Raw genomic sequence first — 19076 nt, forward strand, 5'->3', positions numbered from 1 at the left:
AAGCAGTACAGTGAAAACATGAAAGTATTGTCATAGGACAGATGCTCAGTATGAGTTTGTTTTTTCTCATGCCCTGAATATAAAGCAGTTTCCAAAAAAGCAGAACTAACCAGTTTACAGAATAATGTGACTTTTGAGATTTCTATTGTAATTATTTCGTGTCAGTGCTGCTGTGATCTGTTCATTCTCGAAAAATACACCAGTCCCTAAACTAAGAGTGATCTCTGTGCCCAGTCTGTGGAGTGATGGTGGTGGGACACCTCTGCTCTGTGATGGCAGAAGATGCAGTTCCTGCAGGATTGCTCAGATATGCCAGAAAGTAATGTAGATAAAATTCCCTTGTGTTAGGCACTGTCTCTGGGCAAATGCTGAAGTTCCCTGGGGAAGACTGATGTGTTGAAATGTTTGAACATGGACACCACTTTGGAGAGTTACTTTCTATTTGAGCTGACAGCCATGACTGCTGTGAATATAAAAGTGGAGAGAAAGAGGGAGTGTAAAGAGACAGTCCAAGGATTATATGTGGAGAATAAAAATTAAAAACCAGCATTCTGCATTGTGGTTTTCTGGTAGGTTTTTTTTTTGTTTGTTTTTTGTTTTTGAGGGAGCCTTATACTTTTGGAAACATCTGTTGGCATTTTTAATTTTCCAAGAGTTTTTTACTCATTTCTGTTTTTATAAGACACAACGAATAAAATCTTTTTTCCCCCTCTATACTGCCTGCTCACTTGCAAGAAAAATGATGCCTGACAACCTAGCCTTAGAAATCTTTCAAAGTTCAATTTCATCCAGTCATTCTTTCTTCTTAAGCCATCTTACACTTTAAATAACACAATTAGCCTAGTTTTGCTAGCTCAGAATCTTATTGTCAAATAACATACATAAAAATATACTTAACTTTCTTGGCATTCCTGTCAGTGAATAGCTAAGCCTTTGCTACAAACTACACTGATGCATATATAGTGACATTCAAACCTTTGCTGTGTAACTATAGCAAAGCAATCTCACAAGCACAGTTCGGAACTATGAATGGAAATATGTTCCACACAGTTCAGAACTATGTTCTGGAAACATAAAAATCATAAAGATTTCCATACTTTGATGTAACTGCTTGTGGTTGGGAAGGGTAAAGGATTTGAAGATGAAGCTGAGAGTTATCTGCCCCTTCTACTTGAAAACCAAGAATAATATTCTTTAAAGTGGTGTGAAAAACAGGAGCTATGGCTAACTCCTGCCAGATCACCTTCTGAAACAGTTGATCCCATTCATCTCCTTTCTGTGGTGTTCCTTGAATGCATCTGGTTGGATGAGATTGTCCTTGAGGTCCCTTCCTATTTGGTGTTCTGTGGTTCATCTGTGTGCTTTGTACCAAGGGAGCAGAAAGTCCCACAACAACAACCTCTTCTCTGCTCTTCTCACCCTCTTGTATATCACTTACCCATAAGAAGAAACAATCCTAAGTGGGGTGGCAAAACTGTTTGTGGAAGGGACATGCATGTTACCTATTCAAATTAATTTTCAGTGCTGATGTAGATGTCATCAGGATGAAAGCTTGTATGAACTGCTCACAATTCATGGAGTTTAGCCTTGACCACCACAGCACCCATCTTAGAAATGTTCTTGAAAGGTGGCCTTTCCACTCTTAGCTTGCAAGGTCTTTCCCACAGTGGAAACAATACTTTCTGGGTTTGGATTTGAAGGCTGTTGATGAGTATTAGATTGTATGGAGTGTAGTTGTCCAGTTCTGGCATGATTTAGGCAGCTCTCTGTATGAAAGATCAGCACTGGGTTCACTCCACTGGCTGCCAGTCAGTTTTCAGTTTCATCTAAGGTTTTGGTCTTGATCTTCAAAGTAACTGTTGGATCAAACACCCCAGCTACATCAAAGATTGTATTTCTATTTGTGAACTGCCAGAATAGCTCTGTTCCTTTGGGGCAATGGAGATGAGTCTATCAGAGCAACTACAGTGTTGTGGGTTGGGGCTACAGGCTATTAAAAAAAAAATCCTTCAAGGAAATCCTTCAAGAGTAAGGAAATGCTACAGAACCTCTCTATTTGTGAGTATGTTCCATCATGAACATGATGCAGAAACAACTCCCATTTTTATCCTTAAAAAACCAATTGCCAACAAGGAGAAAAATTAATAAGTTGTGTAATACTGTCAGATCATGAAAAGGCTTATATTTTCAAATATCCTCTTATATGAGCTAAAATATGCTAGAATTTAAAAGTTGAGTACTTGTGCATAATAACCTATTATTGGTATTTTAAGCTCACCTTTTCTTAGCATTAAAATCATGAACACCAGTTGCTGGGAGATGCCATATTATTATCAAAAGCTAAAGGAGGGCATAGCTCAAAGGGAACTGAATATTGTTTAAATATAACTGTTGGTGAACTTAATTTATGTCTGAGCAATTTCTAAACAAACTTTAAAGGTTTTATTTTTCACTGATCAGAAATATCCCTCCACTGTGCTTTATACTGTATTATGAACAGAACTGATAATGCCAAAACAATTATTTTTGCCCCCTCAACCTGGTTGCTAAAAACTGAGAAAATGCTTAAAGTGATGAATGTAAAAATTGCAACTCTAGACAATGTAATAGAATTTTAAAGAAATGTTTTACATTAGATATAAATGAAGTATCATAATAAATATGTATTATCTAAGTACTGAAAAATGCAGCATTTATATATGTATTCTGTAAATAATGGAAAATGCAACATTTTATTGTATGTGTGTTTTCATGGAATGTTTTTTTAGTTCTTCTTTTTCTCTGATAGTAGAAGATAATTTTCACCTCAGTGCCTGATGCCTGGTAGAAATGAAACATGATTCTGTTATTGAGTCCCTTGTCTGTTTTCTTAAAAAGAAAAAGCTTCTCTTTGCCTGCCTAACACCTTTAACTGGGCTCCACCAGCTATTCAGCCTTCTTTACGAACAGAAGGCTTCATTATGTCTTTGAAGCAAAGACAACTAGAATTTGAATTGTAGGTATTCCACTAAGAAGCAGGGCAAAAGCTCTAGAGGTTGCCAAAACCTCCAGCACATCAATTTTGCTGAATTTTTCTAAAATGTTAAGTATGCATAAGAAGAATATCCTTATGCTTCAGGGGGAAACTATGTGAATGCAGAAATGTTTTCATCTCAAAGCCATGTTCAAACTGAAAGTCCTCCTGCAAAGTCCTTGTCTGGGGAACAAGATTACAAAGTACAGGGGCCAATCTGGTATATATATAAAAAAAGAGACCTTGTGTCCCCTGAACAGAATGAAAATAGCAAGGTGATTGCCACTGAATCCTGTTCTCCTGAGTGGCCTGGCTTGTTGTGTGAATGGGTTTCCTTCCACAGCTGAACTTCATAATAAATACACACTCCCAGCCACAGTGTCACCAACCTGAGACACAAAGTGCAGGTGGTCAGCCTGTTCTTCAGTTAATACCTTCCTTGGTGGCACCTGTGTCAGGAAGGATCTAATCCTCAGTCTGTAACTTCCCTTTGTATTTCAAGAACTTTTATGATTGTTATTTTGAACTATGATTTTACTTCTTTTTCCCTTCATCTCTTGTGGTGAGTAATCATAGGATCACAGAGTGATTGGAAGGGACCTTAAAGATCATCTAGTTCCAACCTCTCTGCCACTGGATCAGACTGGGCCAGGTCCTGTCAAATCTGGCCTTGAACACTTCCAGGGATGGGGCACCCCAGCTTCCCTGGGCGACCTCTTCCAGCATCTCCCCACCCTCACAGTGAAGAATTTTTCCTAAGATCTAATGAAATTTACCCTATTCCAGGTTAAGGCCATTACCCCTTTTCCTATTGCTACCTGTCCTAAAAGGTCACAAGTCTTTTTCCTGACTGGCTGTTATCAATTCAAAGCAAGATGGGAAAAATAATGAGTTTTCTTGCTCAGCTGTGGATGATAAATGTTCAATTTCAAATTCTTAGCAATTTCTTTAGTGGCTTACAAATATTTCAGTTAATATGTAACTGGTAACACTTGTAAGAAATATGTCTTCACAATTCCTAATGAATTAGAGAGGCATCTTTCCAGTTATTCTTTTTGTTACAATAAGAACTGCCTTGAGCTCATCACTGCAAAACTTGTGCTGAAAAAAGTCAATATGAATGTCTATTGAAAGCAAAGGTTTGATCTTCGCATATATAACTGTCTTATGTGTGCACATAAAAGTGAAAAAATCTAGGGAACAGTGCAGCCTCAACATTTTACTGGCATAACTGAGAATATGAGTGAACAGCCCAAGTTTTCAAAGATTGCTGCCAGTAAAAGTAAGCATTACAGAACTCTGTCGCATAGTGTCACATACACATATTAAAAAAATGCATTCTGTACAACAGCTTTGAATGCTACTTCTCTTTTTTTTTTTTTTTTTTTTAATAAAAATAAAAATAATTGGTATGCAACCGATGTACTGATATAATAGATGTAATGGGAGGTACAAGTAAAAAGCAATTATTTAATGTTTAGGGAAATGGAAATAAACTATAATTTAATACAGAATGATTTTCAAATATGGAAATTCAGGTCACAACAAGGTAACCTTCAGAATAGTTTTCTGTTGCATCAGTAGTGCTCTGTAATAGCATATTAAAAGATGAGCTAGAAGATATTTTTGTAAGCAAGAAAATACTTCTGAAAACCCCACAAAACCCAATCCAATGCTGTGAAGTAGCACCTGAAGCTGCCTGCAATCAATGCTTTTTTGACAGTGTTTTTTTGCATTCAGCAGGTTAGAATCCTGCTGAGTCTGGTGATGCTTTTAGTGAGTTTGTATGTCCAGCTACAGAATTACCTCTACTGGTATTTCAAAATAGTCTAGAACAAAATGTGTGTTTAATAAGTTTTTCTTCTGCCTTCTGATTAAAAATCGGGCTTTTACCTTTTTCTTCTGCTTGCTTTCAGAGCACTGCAGAAGTCCCACTGGTCAAGCAATAAGGGATCCTTCACCAGCTCATTTCCTTTCACTCAATCTATCCAGATGTAAAAGGGATTTTCATATGCATTTTTATTTTATTTTATTTTTATTTTTCATTTTATTTTATTTTGATCCGATTTTTAAAAATTCATTTGTGTTCTGATGAGGTGTATGCACATGAGAACAGTATTTTTAAAACCTGGTGATAGATATAAATAGTGAAAAATCAGAACAAAAATTAACTTCAAATATGTAAAGGTGAGCTAATTTGTAGAAAAAGAATTTAAATTGGTTCTGTTTTGGAAGCTCAGCTGTGTGTACGTTGATTATATCTTTTAATTATATTTCTTTGTGTTTCTTTTTGCTTTTCAGCATAAGTATGTGTGGATCTAGGGTTCACTTTGATGAGAAATGCTTTTTGCTTGCATTTTTGTGTGCATATACAATTGCAGATGCCCTCATGTCTGTCTCCTTTCTCTGTGTCTGTTAGCAAAACTTTACCAAAATGGTGCCATCAGCTCAGGACTGGATGGGGCAGAATCTGTATCTGCAAAAGCAGTCAGCTTTACTAGGTTATCCAAGACCTGTATGGCACAGTATCTCCTGTGCTGTTAGTTAAGAAATTAGTGAAGCATTCCCACACCCTGCAAAAATTTGGCAACCACAGCATCCCATCCCAAGACATGCTGCAGGAACAGAGGGAAACTGAGCCCAGAGTGGATGGATGAGGTATCTGGATGGAAGCCTGAAGAACATGCATCACTTGTGGTGGATGCCTGAAACTCCCTCAGACCAGTTAATTCAGCTCAAGCAGCATTTTGGTTTTTAAGTGCAAGGACACTTGGATGACTTTTAAATCAAAGTCTTTAGTGAAATACAACTTGCAGCAGTGATTTATGTGTCTACAAGCTTCTGTCTTTTTACCACTGTGTTTCTGACAGACAGTAAGGCTTCAGTATTACTTTAACTGCTTTCTCTCAGATGGCTGTTGATAAGTTGCTACCCAAATCTCTCTTAGATTTGGTAGATGGAAGCTGATGCTGTTGGGAAGGTAGTATTTGAACATAAATCTTTCCTTTCTTTTTGAATAAAATTTCTTCAACCTTTAAAAAAGAGTCTTGGAGGTAAGTGCTGATGATGACAAATTATTCCATTTTCCTGGCTATAACAGCAGTTGGCTTTGACTGGTTGAGGGCAGTGGTTTTTGTTATGACATCCCTATTATTGGTGTTGCAGCAAGTAGCATGAACTTATTTCCTTGTCTTAAAACTCTTTATTTGTCACCTGGCAGGCTGAAGAGGAAACAGTGGCCTTTCTCGCTCATAGTGGAAGTGAAGAAGAGTTTGATCCAAGTACTCTTCCAGATCCTGATAAATACAAAGATTCTGATGAAGAGCAGGATTCAGAAAGTGAAGACAGCTATAGGTATGAACACATCTTCTGCATTAATTTTGAAATCTTCATGTTCTAAACTGTTTTGTTTAGATGTTCAGAACTTATCTTACAGTCATTCTCTTGCTCCTAGGAGTTTCTATTTTAAGTTTGTTTGTGAGGTAGAAGTTGAACAGAAATTTGTGCTGAAGTCTATTATTTTCTTTTGTGAAGCTGTGTGACAGATTTTTGAGTCACTGTTGAAAGGATCTCAGTGAGAATGTCCCACTGCAGGGGGAAACTGCAGGTTTCAGCTGTTTCTGTGGTGGGTTGACCCTGGCTGGATACCAGCTGCTCTACTGTCCCATTACAGATTCTGTTTGAAAGGAAAATGTTACAGTAATTTGAGAATTTAAATGATCCCTCTGTACCTGTGCTATATTAAATAAATTTGTGCACAGTGAAACTTGCTAAGTTCTGTGATTGTGCTGTTTAGACTCTGTAACACTATAAATTAACTGGAATCTGAGTTAGAAGCTAATAAATAATAAAATTAATAATGTTAAATTTTTCCTCTTAATAGAGAATGGTGGTTTTAATTACATAAACCAGAAGTTTGTTTACACAAACCAAAAGTTGTTTCCTGTAGTTTAACAAAAGCACAGAGTGGGGATGAGAATACACAGTTAATGGCAGCATACTGCAGTTCTTCAGCACATCCTGAAGGAAGAGGAAGGAGGGATGCTGCATGAATTCCTGTGTGCCTTTTTGTTATTGGCTTCACCCCAAAAAGGAGTCCATCTCCGTGTTTCTAACAGCAGTCTAGAAAGTAACCAGCTCAGAAACAAGATTTTGACACATAAATGTGAGCATAGATCTTCATTTTGCTCTCTTGTAGATGTCTAGATTCTTAAGTCTCTTGCTTTTCACATCTGAATCAGCTAAATCCTAGTGGCTAGATTGTCCCTAGCCCCATGTCACTGCATGTTGTGATGCTACATCCAGGCAGTGTGTAGCACAGGGTGCTGGGACATGGATTTAGGCATGGGGTACCCCTTAGGACTGGGCACATCCCCTGTAGCCCATTCACTAGTGTGTTGATCAGTAGAGTTCTATGGACAAGAATGGGGAAAATGCATTGCTTTTTCTGAGCAGCACTAAAATGCTCCTTCTTTGTTCAAGGGGAGAAATTATAAAGCAGTTCAGTTCCTTCTGTTTTTTTTACTTCCCTAAGATGGTTCAGTATCTCCATGTAAAATAAGTGAAAAAGCTGTGTAAGATGTAAGTACAGCTTGCTACAAGCATAAAATATGACCCATCATTTTAAAACAAAATTCTTTCGAGTTCTTCCTGTATTTATGACCACTTGCCTTTGCCATGAGCTTTTGGTGGAGGAAGCAGCATAATTAGTTAAAGAAGTTCTCTTTTAATGTCGTTTAAGATTTTATATTTATTGGAGAGAGCTATCTAAGAGGATTTGTAGATTGCTTTTCAAATGTTATTGGAGTTAAAATATATCTGTCTATACATGATAAATGCTTCCTCTAATGGCATTCGCATACTGCTTGTAATGGAATCAAGTTAATATCATATAATGGAACTTTATTCTCAGCTTCCCTCAGGTAACATCAATAATATGGTTAATATTGTTTCTTCAATATATAAGATTCTGATGAGTAAAACCTGGATACAAGGTGGCAGTTTGTGCTAGAGGATTCTGTAAAACTCCAGTTTGTTGAAAGGGGCCATCTCTGTTTTGCCTTACATTAACTGTGATACCAGGACCAGAAGAAAAGCATATTCAGCAATTCTGCATTTACACAGGGCACTAACAGAGGTGCCAAGAGAAGTACTTGGGGATACAAATGCTTCCCCACCTGGAACCATATCAGTATTGGTTCTGCCATTTGCCTTTGAGAGCAAATTCTGAGCTAATTTCTATGGTAAAGTGTTGCTGCAGGTAATAAACTAGAGGGTATCTGGATACTTATTAGTACTTTGTTTTTTGGAAGGAGTAAAACCAAGAGTTTATTGAGAGAGTCTGAAGTAAAGTTTTGGTAAGTGGTTGGATGGTGAGCATCACTTCTTTTATTTATTGGTGTGTATGTTGGCACTGAAGGGCAGATTCTGTTGCGGCGAGCCTTTCTCTGGGGGACACGGCTCTTCTCCAGAGATCTCTTTCTTGCTGTTCCTCTCCTCAGGCATCTTCATCTCTTGACTCTTCTCTTCCCCCTTCCGCTTCTGGGAGCATGCCTTTTATCTTGCCCTTCAGCCCCGCCCATTTCCGGCTGGGGCAGGCCCTAATTAGTGGGCACACCTGGGCTCAAGCTCCCAGTTCATTATCAGCGACACCTGAGGACTTGTGGTTCTCTCTACAAGATTCCTGGAATCCATTAAGCTGATGGACAACTGTGAACTGGTGGGAACAAGTTACCAGCAACCAAATATAGGAAACCTGGTGTCTCAACACTGCCTCTTAAATATTTAATTACCTCAGGCATTTCCTAATTACTGCTAAATTGTTGCATACTTGTTGGAATAAGGTAGTGTTTTACTTCTACGTTTCTTAAGATTTTGCATTGTTTCAAGTTGTAGCTCTAGCTAGGCTTAGCTGTCTTGACAGTACAATGTTTTATAGCAAAACTACTTCATTAGTATTTTGAAAATGGCAGTCAGTTTAAAACAAGGAGTTTTTTTCCAGTTTACTTTCAGTATCATTAGGTAACCATTTTTCTAGTGGTGATCACATCTGGGTTTTTTTATGTATTCATACATCACTTTTTTTATTGATTCTTTCGCAAAAGTTGTCAGCTACATTAATGATTAGCTAAGCTTTAAGAATAAAAGTTGACAGACAGGTAGATTTTTGGTAGTGGCAATCAGTGCAGATTTTTGTCTTTATCAGTGGCTGATCTGCCCCCCTGGATTCAGATCATCAGCTCTAAAGGAGAGCTAAGACTCACTGGGGCCTTGGTCATTTCCCCTTTCTGTAAAGTGGATTGGAAAAGAAAGAACAAGAAAAAAAGCAAAGAAGGAAATGTGGTAATAACTCCTGATGAAGTATTTTCCTCAACAAACCTCAAAACGCTTTACGAAGGAGAGTTCAGAATGATTTTTGTGTGCTGGAATGTTGAGTCACACAGTAACTTGTCTTAGGATCATGGCAGTGGCAAAGGTCTGGGAGGAAATTTCAGACAACCAAAGGGCCCACGGAATAGTCTGTCCTCTAGACAGATAGCATTCCCTTGGGAACTGCAGCCAATCACATGTGATAACAAGAAAACATTATCTTTGTTTTCAGTGTTTCAGATTTACAAATGTAAATTTAATATCACGTAGACACAGTTTAGTCCTTTTTTTCTGGTTTTCTATTTTATTAGACTTGTCCTTGCTAGAGTTACTTTTTCACGTAATATTTTCTTGTAACTTTGATGTCTACAGTATTTCAGTTATCCCGAGAAGATTAGTCTTGAAAGTAATTTGGACTGAAGAGGGTAACTGAGCACAAAAAATACACTGTACATATATATATATATATATATAGCAAGAGCTGAGATGGAAATTTCTTTCTGCTATATATTACTGTTTGTCAGGTTTAAATATACTCAGTGTACTTCAATTATGTTGTTTGGACTATGTTTGGAGATGACTTTAGAATGCCAGGGCACATCAAATATATCACATTTTATATCATAATTTAATACAATCTATGGATTTAGTATCTTCTAAATGCTTGACAGTGTAGTTGATGACCAGTTCCTCTAGAGGCATTTTTAAAGGTTTGTGTTCATTTTTCACAGAATCATAGGATGGTTTGGGTTGGAAGAGACCCTAAAGATCATATAGTCCAACCCTGCTCCATTGACAGGGACACCATCCAGAAGATCAGGTTGCTCAAAGCCCCATCCAGTGTGACCTTTTCTATCTTTACCCAATCAGACTGAATACTTTCCTGCTCTTCAGTTTTGTGTGTGCTTGCTGGAGGAGTGGGGCAGTAGCTAGTAGATGTTTTCAGCCTTTACTAAGAAGACAGGAGGACTTAAAGTGAGTGACTCAAATTGCTTCAGGCCCTTCTCCAGCATTTAAATTGAGTGAGAGTTAACAAGGACTCCAAGAGCAGTTTCAAACAGGTAGATCTGTCACTCAGAGCTGTCTGGAAGAGACCACCTCAGTTCTGACTCTTGTCCAGTGGGACAAGCACTACAGATAAACCTGCAACATCAAAGACCACAATTTTGCATGTATTATCAGCAGCAATTTCCAGAAGTAGATAGGAAAAATACTGTTATATTGTTATCTTAGAGCTGGGGACAGGCCAGGAGTGGATTTATCAGTCATTGCTAAGGATACTGATTAACTTGAAGTGAGTGGTGAGAACAACCAGGGCAGGTACACAAAAGGATGAACTGAGAGAGAGTGAAGAGCTGTAGGATACTCATGAGGACAAGAGCAGTGGATGACAAAGTACTGATGGATTTAGAAGATGGAAGGGTCCAGGACCAAATTACATTTCTAGGAGTACCTGAAAAGAGTGAGTCAGAATTAAGAACAGCTGATGGCTCCAGCTGATGCAGCATGTGGTGGTTCATCCTGTGCTGGCTTGGGAATGCCTAGGGAACATCAGTTGTGTCTTTACAAGTTAAATGGATTTGGCCAGGGTGCAAGCTTAAGTCCTGGGACGTGATTATCCACAACTACTGAGACTTTAGATGGTACCAACCCTGCCACATTCAGTGGGCAGTGTTGATGAAACCACATTTCTTCTAGGTGTGGGGGGGTGAAAAATGAAGTGGTCTGTTCTTTATTTCTGGATTCAGCTTTTAGGCTCAGTGGAGGTATGTTAGAAGGCTTGTGAGGTGCTCTGAGTAACCCTTAGGAGGCTTCTGTGAAAGAGAGACACAACTGAAAGAGGAAGATGCAGCACAGGAAATTAATTTAGGGCTGAAAAAAGAGGAAATCAAGGAAAACAAGAGAATTGGAATGACCTTTAAGCCTATGGATAAAGGAAAGTGGTAGCTGAAGAGGCTGTTGGTGAGGATAAGGCCACGGAGAGCTGGTATTGATTTTGCATGAGGGAGGAAAGAGGTGGAGGAAATGTATGCTTGAAAGGAGGATCATGGGGATCTTGTGCATCAAGAATAAAAAAGGTAACAGGCAAGAAATCTTGCTGCCAGTGGGAAGGAGGGATTCCTATTAAATCAACACTCATGCATCATGCACCTCTCTTGGAGCTGTCACTGAATTGTATGATGAGTTGGTCTTGTGACTGAGAATTACTGACCTAATGATTTTAACAAAACCAAATCAGCTTGGAGTAGCACACAGTGAAAATGGGCTTTGAAATCAGAAAATACAACATAATTCTGTTTTATATGCCCAAAATTCAGAGGTATTTGATCAAAGTCTTGAATTAAAATAGAAATAGGTTGGGCTAGGCTAGTTAGTACTTGCAAGGGGTAAAATGCTTCTAAAAGGGATAATTCAAAGAAATTTTGCAAGAATGAGGGTGTCTTCCTTCATCAGTCTTTAAAAACAAACCATCTGTCCATAGTTTAAGACATCAAAAACATAGTTAATCTTTTCACACACCCAGTATTATTTTTTTATTTGGAGGAGCTATAAAAATTAGGAGTTAAATTCGCCTTTGAAAAAAATGCCTTTCCAGCCATACCTCTACAAGCAGAGTAATTAATGACTTTAGGCATGTAATATGAGATTAATTTTTGTATATCTAGCAACATTCATCATATCTGGTTTAAGGCTATCAGTGTAATGAGGTGAAAAATTTAAGTGTATCGAGTAAGCTGGAAGAAAAGCAGCTGGATTTCTTAAATATTCATTTAGCAGTCAAATTAAATTTTTGATATTTCTAATCCCTCAACCTCTTTAAATGAAAATGTTGAGGAAGAACAAAGCAATGATTGACCTCATCGTTACCTTCTTTAAATCCTTGATAGGTGTGGCTGACCATAGTAACTCTTAGATAAGCATGGAACAGATCTTGGATATGAGGGGAAAGGAGAAATATCTTAGTTCTGGTACTTTTTTTTGGTGATTTTATGGTTAGTCACCAGCTGCCAGGAGTGCTTGTGCTGGTGGGATGTGTATCTTCCTTTATGAAAATTATGGAGACGTTGCAGTTACTTATACATCCTTCTTATAGAAGGATGCTGATGTTGACCTGTGAAGTTTTATGTGATTCTTGATGCTGTTGGCATTACATTGTCTTTTGAGATGATTCATCTGCAAATCATGGTGCTCCCTCAGGCATGTATTATTCAAGTCATAACAATGACTTTGTGGAGGCCAGAACTTAATGTTTAGATGGCCAGAAAAGCACCATAAGACAGGCCTTGTAAAATGTCTCAGTTTAAGGGCTTGATCATGCTGTTTTACTGTGAAACTGGACAAGGAGACATTATATTGCTGTTGGTAGAGATGTGGTATTCTTTGTAATAGTTATGTTTTAGCTCGCTATATGAAATGGACCTCAAGATAGAATTTCCTAGGGAGATTTGGTAATTTAACTATCAACAACTGTAGGATGGCAGTGGTCACACAAAAGAAAAAGAGGGGGAACAGGTTTGAAGAATGTCAGTGTCGGATGAAGCTGAGGAGGAATGAATGAATACAGGGGTTAGGTAGGTGGTTGGCAGTACCTCCAAAATCAAAATGGTTCCATTGAAGTCATGGCCACCTCAAGCTGGGGTTTCAACCCAGAACAGAAATATTTGATCCGTATGAGAATCAACCCCTGAGTTATTTCAGTTTTCGTACCGATGCATAAAGATAAGCTCAAATTGCTTAGCACAGATAAACAAAACAGAAACTCCAGTGGACTGGATCAGGCTCTGGTCCTTTTTAATTAGCAATATCTGCAAAAGGAAAGTTCTGCTGCAGCCCCAGACATGAAATTCAGATCCACTGCCACGTGTGTGCTAGAGCCTTTAGAAAGTAAAGGTAACCTCAGAGCAGAAACATGTTGGTGGTTGGTTTGAGTGCTTTTTTCTGTCAAATCTGCTGTATGTTTCCAATGCAATGGTAAGAAATATTAAGAATACTCTCCTGCTGGTCTTGCTGCCATTTAAATATTATTTAACTTCTTACAGATAGATAATGGTACTTCAGCTCCTAGACAGACTTGTCTGCTCCATTTAGTAGTTCTAGTACTTCTGGTATTTCATTGCAAGTAAATTATTCATCCCTTTCCTGCTATTGTTTTTTATAAATCTAGTTTTAGAACTGTTTTGATTTACATCAGTGGAATGGCCAGTAAGGCAAATAACATAACAAGATATATTTTCATTACAATTGCTGTGTTCTCTAGCATTCTGAAAGCAAGTAAGAAAGAAGCTGCACTGGGCTTTATGGAAGGGACTGCAGTAATTAATCTTCATTAGGATTGCTGCCATGGCCTTGTGAATTAAAATTTATTATGTGAGAAAAGGTTTGTGGCACAGCATGTTTGATTAGCCAGATGCCAATATTTATGGGATAAATTATTCCTAACTTTTCTGAACTGTATTTTATTAGAAGATACATCCATTAGTTCTGTAGATTTCTTTGGGAAAGAGCTTGTGTGCAGCATAGTACAGCCTAGAACCTTGACTCATGGTTTGCAGTTCTGTGGCAAGGACAGTTTGTTTCCAGACCAGTGCTGGCAAACCTGGTCTCCAAAGCAAGCTCTGAGAAATGTTAATTAAACCAGCCTGTCTACAGATCTCAAGGTACCATGTTGTTTAAACAACAGCAATTTGGCTTCATGGCACCACATTTCAGATGGTTGACTCTTGAGCATTTAAAATCAAAATATTACAGCTTGTCAAGACATACCTTGAAGCCCAGAAGCAGGTTCAATACTAACAATTAAAATTTTCCTGTTTTTTCATGGTGTCATCTCAAAATGCACTTAAGATTATTTTTTTGTACTAATTTAAGAAAGTTTCCTGGTGTATCACTAGCTATCAAAGTCATAGTTAGATCTGTTTCCCACGTGCCATTCATATAAGCTGGCATTTATTTAAGGGGCAGGATTCATAAACCTTGCTTTAGTGTTTGAGTAATAAACATTACCTATCAAATGATAGTACCTTCCTTTGTTATTACAGCTGTGCAAACAGTGACCACAGAAACTGCTGTGCTTGTTGATGATTTGTTTGTTAGTACCTCCTCACCTGTATAAACAGGTCCCATCCCAGTAAATCCTTCCATCAGGCCATGAGGGTTGTTCAGGTGGCTGAAAAGCTAAATTGCACCAGATGGTAAAAGGAAGGAATTTTAATCCAGCTGCACATGCTGCTTTCTAAGTGCTATAAATAGAAGACTATGTGACACTGGCTTTGGTTTGGATCTGAATTGTGGGGTTGCTTTCTAACGGCATTGTTCTGTTAGAAAATAGTTCACCTTATTATAATTTTTTTTTTTTTTTTTTTTTTTTTTTGCTATTTATGGGCTCCAGATGGTAGTGTATCAGTTTGTGAGGAATAAGGGGCCATTTATGTCCATGGAAAGTGACCAATGATAAAAAGATGGGCTCTGCAGAGTGGGCTGACAGGCCTTCAGCCACTGGAGACTGAGGAGGAATACATCTGGCAATAAGTACAGAAGTCATCCCCACGTAGCTGGCCTTTTACATGTGCACCTCTGAACTATACCTATTGCATCTCCTCCAAAGACCTCCCTGTCTAAACAGGAGAAACACTCAGATGGAGCATGGGGATGCCCATTGGCATTACGATGCCAGACAGGTCTCCTGGTGATTTTCCAGCTTCCTTCTAAAATTACCACTTTCACCTTTTGTAAAAGGTGTATCTCTGACTGCTCCTCTGGAGTAGTACAGCATCTCTCCACACCAGCCATACCACTACTCATAAAACCCATCCTGCAGGAAGAGGTTGAGGTTCAGACTAGCTGATCTCTTAAGATCCCTTCCAACCCAAACCATTCTTTGGACCTCTCAGTCCTCTCGATGCATCTCAAAATTATAAACGTCCAATTATCATGTTCCAAGTGACTCTAAGCTTTCCTTCCTAAGTTTCCTTTATCAAATATTGTTTTGCTTCTACCTACTGTGCATGATTAAAACTCAAGTCTTTAGCTCTTTTCATTGCTTGATGACTTTGCTGCTGCTGCTTCCTATGTTATACATTCCTCCCTCTTCACCTCTCCAGCTTACAGCCCAGTTGGGGTCAAATTAGTGTGAAAATACACTGCTGATGTCTAGATACATTGTTAGTATGTAGTACTAATTGAACACCATGATCCCTCAGTAATAATAAGAAACAGCTTGACTCAGCATAATCTTCCCATAAAGCTTATGATGAAAATTAATCATAATTGTGTTGATGTGCTTTTGTTTGTGGAAAAAGTTAGAAATCTCACAATTTCTTCTGAATGTGTTTTGTATTTAAATATTATACTTTGCAGACATCTAGGCCAGTGGGCCTCTGAACTCCAAAAATTAATATAATTTTTGGTATTTAATGTCTGCTGTTTTATAACTCGTGAGATTTCTGCATTGACTTAATTGTTATAATGTTTTGAACTAATGTCATGGATGAAACATTAGTCAGTTATGAATGAATATTGGGATTTAGAGTCATTCGAAATGCCGGAATAATTATCTCTTTTGCTAACAAGCTAGAATGCTTTTACTTAATGAGGCTTCAGCCTTAGCCTTTGAAAGTGAACCCAATATTCTGTCCTGAGCAAAGCAAACACCATGAAACTCCAGACTAAGCCCACACCGGTCACCTGAAAAAGCAAGAAACCTTACAGCTTTAGAGCATTTCCATACACTGCCAGTTCAGTTTCAGCATTTATGGAATAGCTTAAGCACTAGAGAGAAATAGACTTCTCCCCTGAAAAAGTATGAAATAAACAGTGATAGTAAGCACTGAAAAGCCACCCCCATGCAAGTGACAGCTCAAAGTGGGCAAAGGTGCTATAACCTTTAAAATGTTCCAGTTTTAGGAGAAGTGTTTGCTGCAATGGTTTGTGTTGGAAGGGGCCTTTAAAGATCATTTAGTCCACCCCTGCTACCATGGGCAGGGACATCTCTCAGTAAGGCCAGGTTGTGTTAGGTAGTGTGTTTTGGCTCAGCAGGGGAGGACAATATAAAGGTTAGGGTATTATGTTTGTTTTAGTTGTGGGAATGCAAGGTGTTTCTCATAGGATTTCTTTCCTTCCTCTCTCTGTGCTGTAATAAGAAGGCAGGAGTTGGCACTGTTCTCCCATGAAAGGTGGGATCCAGTGCCAGGCCATCAGATCTTCTCTTACTTCTTCATCTTGATGGAGGGGCAGCCAGAAAGCACAGTGGATGAGCAACAAGATGAGGAAGCATTGTGCTGCTCTCCTAGAGGATTTGGGAACTTCCTGAAAACTGCCAAGGTTTGGGGTTACTGTTTAGGTTAGGCTGGTTTCTAGTGAGTGGGGAAACCAGTGTTTCATAGACCAACAGCTGGTCCTAAAAGCAAGGTTGGCAGTTGAAGGTGGTTGGAATTGGGCTTGGGGTTCTTGGACTGTGTTGGTTCAAAGGACAGTATTCCCCAGTCTGAGCTGTTTGTTATAACTGCTGCTTCCACGTGTTAATTCTTTAAAAAGCATTTATGAATGAAACACGTTGTAGACATTGTATTTACTTAAGCAATGTTAAAAATAAAATAAGACCATTTTAATAAAAATTGTTGAAACAATTTTTTTTGAGGTAAATTGCACTATCTGGGTATATTTTTGCCAAATTTTAATTGAAAACATGAATTTATCTGTTTTGGAAAAGCCTAAATTCAGGTTTTGAAGTTCCACTTTTATTTTTGTTATATTCTTTAAAATACAAAGATCAAAAACTGGGAATGCCATTTTGTTTGGAGAGAATGGTTTGGGGTGTAGGGGGCTGCATTCTGTCTTTTTTTAAAATATGGATTCTACTCTATAGCATAGGTCAGTCATCTCTCTGTAACCTGGCACATAGATATTATACCTTAGAATAGATTTTGTTAGATTATATTGTTTTAATCTTACATAAGATATTTATAATAATTTTCCTATGTTATGGACAAAAACCACATGAAGATACATGAAAGCTTGGGCTTTCCTCCTGTTGCTGTCATGCAGTCAAAGCATCAAAACATCAAAAGTGTTAAAACAGCTATTTAATCCAGATTGAGGACTGCAAAAGGCAATTCACTCAAGTCTTAAGAAAAGCAGCAGAAAAAATAGGAATTCACCAGGAAAAATAAGTGGGTTTGGGTTTATCTCTTCCTCTCATGACAAAAAGGTGGTTACCAGCTTCCAAGGAAAGCTGCTGAAAGAAGGAGGAAGTGTTTTGAATCAAATGGATCCAAATAAAAACTGTATTAAGAGTAGGATTCACAATAAAATGACAGTTCTTTTATTTTTATTTTTGTCACATACTTATTCCAGACAAGATCTTGAATGCGTGTGAAGGTCCAGTGTCACATCACTAAATAATTTTTTTCACATTGTCTGTCACTCTGTAAGGCATCAAATATTAGATAAGACTGATAGCAGTATCCTGATATGCTGTAATCAGTTAAGACAGCAGAACATCCACAAGCACCTCAGCCTGAGGGCAGTTCTCATTTAAACATTCAGAGTTCCTTGATTTCTATTGTTTCACCCCTCTGAACTGTTACTTTGTTTGCTCATATCTTGACATACATTTGCCTTGTATAAAATTGTTTGATGACATGATGATATTGATCACCAGTGTTGTTAAAAAAAGACAAATTGATTTGTTTCTGCAGTGAACTTGAGGAGCAGAGTGGAAGAAAGAAAAGAAGCTACAGCAACAGTACTGCAGCTGAAGAAATGCCACTGAAAAGAAAGAAGGTGAAATTCACTGAGGAGGAGGAGGAGGACTCCTATTTGCCGTTAGATACTGGGCTTTCTCTGGCAGAGGATGAAGAGCTTGTACTACGTCTGCTCAACAGTCACAGCTAATTATTTTTCTGCTGGTTTCATTTCTGGGACAGCTTTACAATTTTGTCAGTTGTCTGCACAAAATGAATCTGGCATCAGGGCAGCTGGGTACCAGTGGACATAAATAAATGAGTTCCATATACAGTGGAATCGCCTTAGATTGGCTCATAGATTATAGACAATATCTAATTTGATTTATAACCACATCCCCAGATGTCTTTCTGCAGTAACACGTTCATAATTTAAAACCTCCGATTTCTGAAGCAATTTTCTTTTATATAAAGCAAATTTTAAATTAAAATCAAGATTCTCCTTAGTTTTTTTATTTAAGGATATAAACGCGTACTAAAATTATTACTGAAGAAATACTGTTGGCAGCACAAATCACATCACTTAAAAATAAAATGCATTTTTCCTCCTGTGTATCATGCACATAGTATTTTAATAAAATATTCTGAAGCCTTTTTATGTCTCAGCTTTGTTGAGAAAAGCATTTGTGTGTCCTCCTTTTATAGTTTCAGTTACGATTCTGTCGCTGGCATTAAGCAATTCAGAAATTCACTTTTAGATAAAACTTTTGACTCTTGCATTTGAATCTTAAGTGAGTGAGAATGCAGTGATGCCACAGCAAGATAGAGCACTGCCTGATGAAATTGGTTAAAAGGTAGATTTTGTGGCAGAATTACAACTGCAATTGAGCTACTTTGTGGGTTTTTTAGGACTAAATTTAGTGAAGAAAATGAATGTATTGTTGAGTGTATTTTCAGGTTTCATCCCATCGAACCATGGTTGTTGGAGATTTTGGGCATTTGCCCATAGCTGC

General features: G+C 38.0%; 1 protein-coding gene across 1 annotated transcript in view; it reads left to right on the plus strand.

Moving 5' to 3' along the window:
• DDX10 (DEAD-box helicase 10) overlaps positions 1–18676 on the plus strand; it is a 164037-nt gene extending 145361 nt beyond the window's left edge. The window contains exons 17-18 of the mRNA XM_071735039.1: positions 6234–6367; positions 18079–18676. Of these exons, the coding sequence (XP_071591140.1) occupies positions 6234–6367; positions 18079–18274 (330 nt within the window). The 3' untranslated portion in view covers positions 18275–18676. The remainder of the gene's footprint in view (positions 1–6233; positions 6368–18078) is intronic.
• The last annotated feature ends 400 nt before the right edge of the window (positions 18677–19076 follow it).

The sequence above is a fragment of the Heliangelus exortis genome, chromosome 1 (assembly GCF_036169615.1).
Source record: "Heliangelus exortis chromosome 1, bHelExo1.hap1, whole genome shotgun sequence".
Taxonomy (NCBI): domain Eukaryota; kingdom Metazoa; phylum Chordata; class Aves; order Apodiformes; family Trochilidae; genus Heliangelus; species Heliangelus exortis.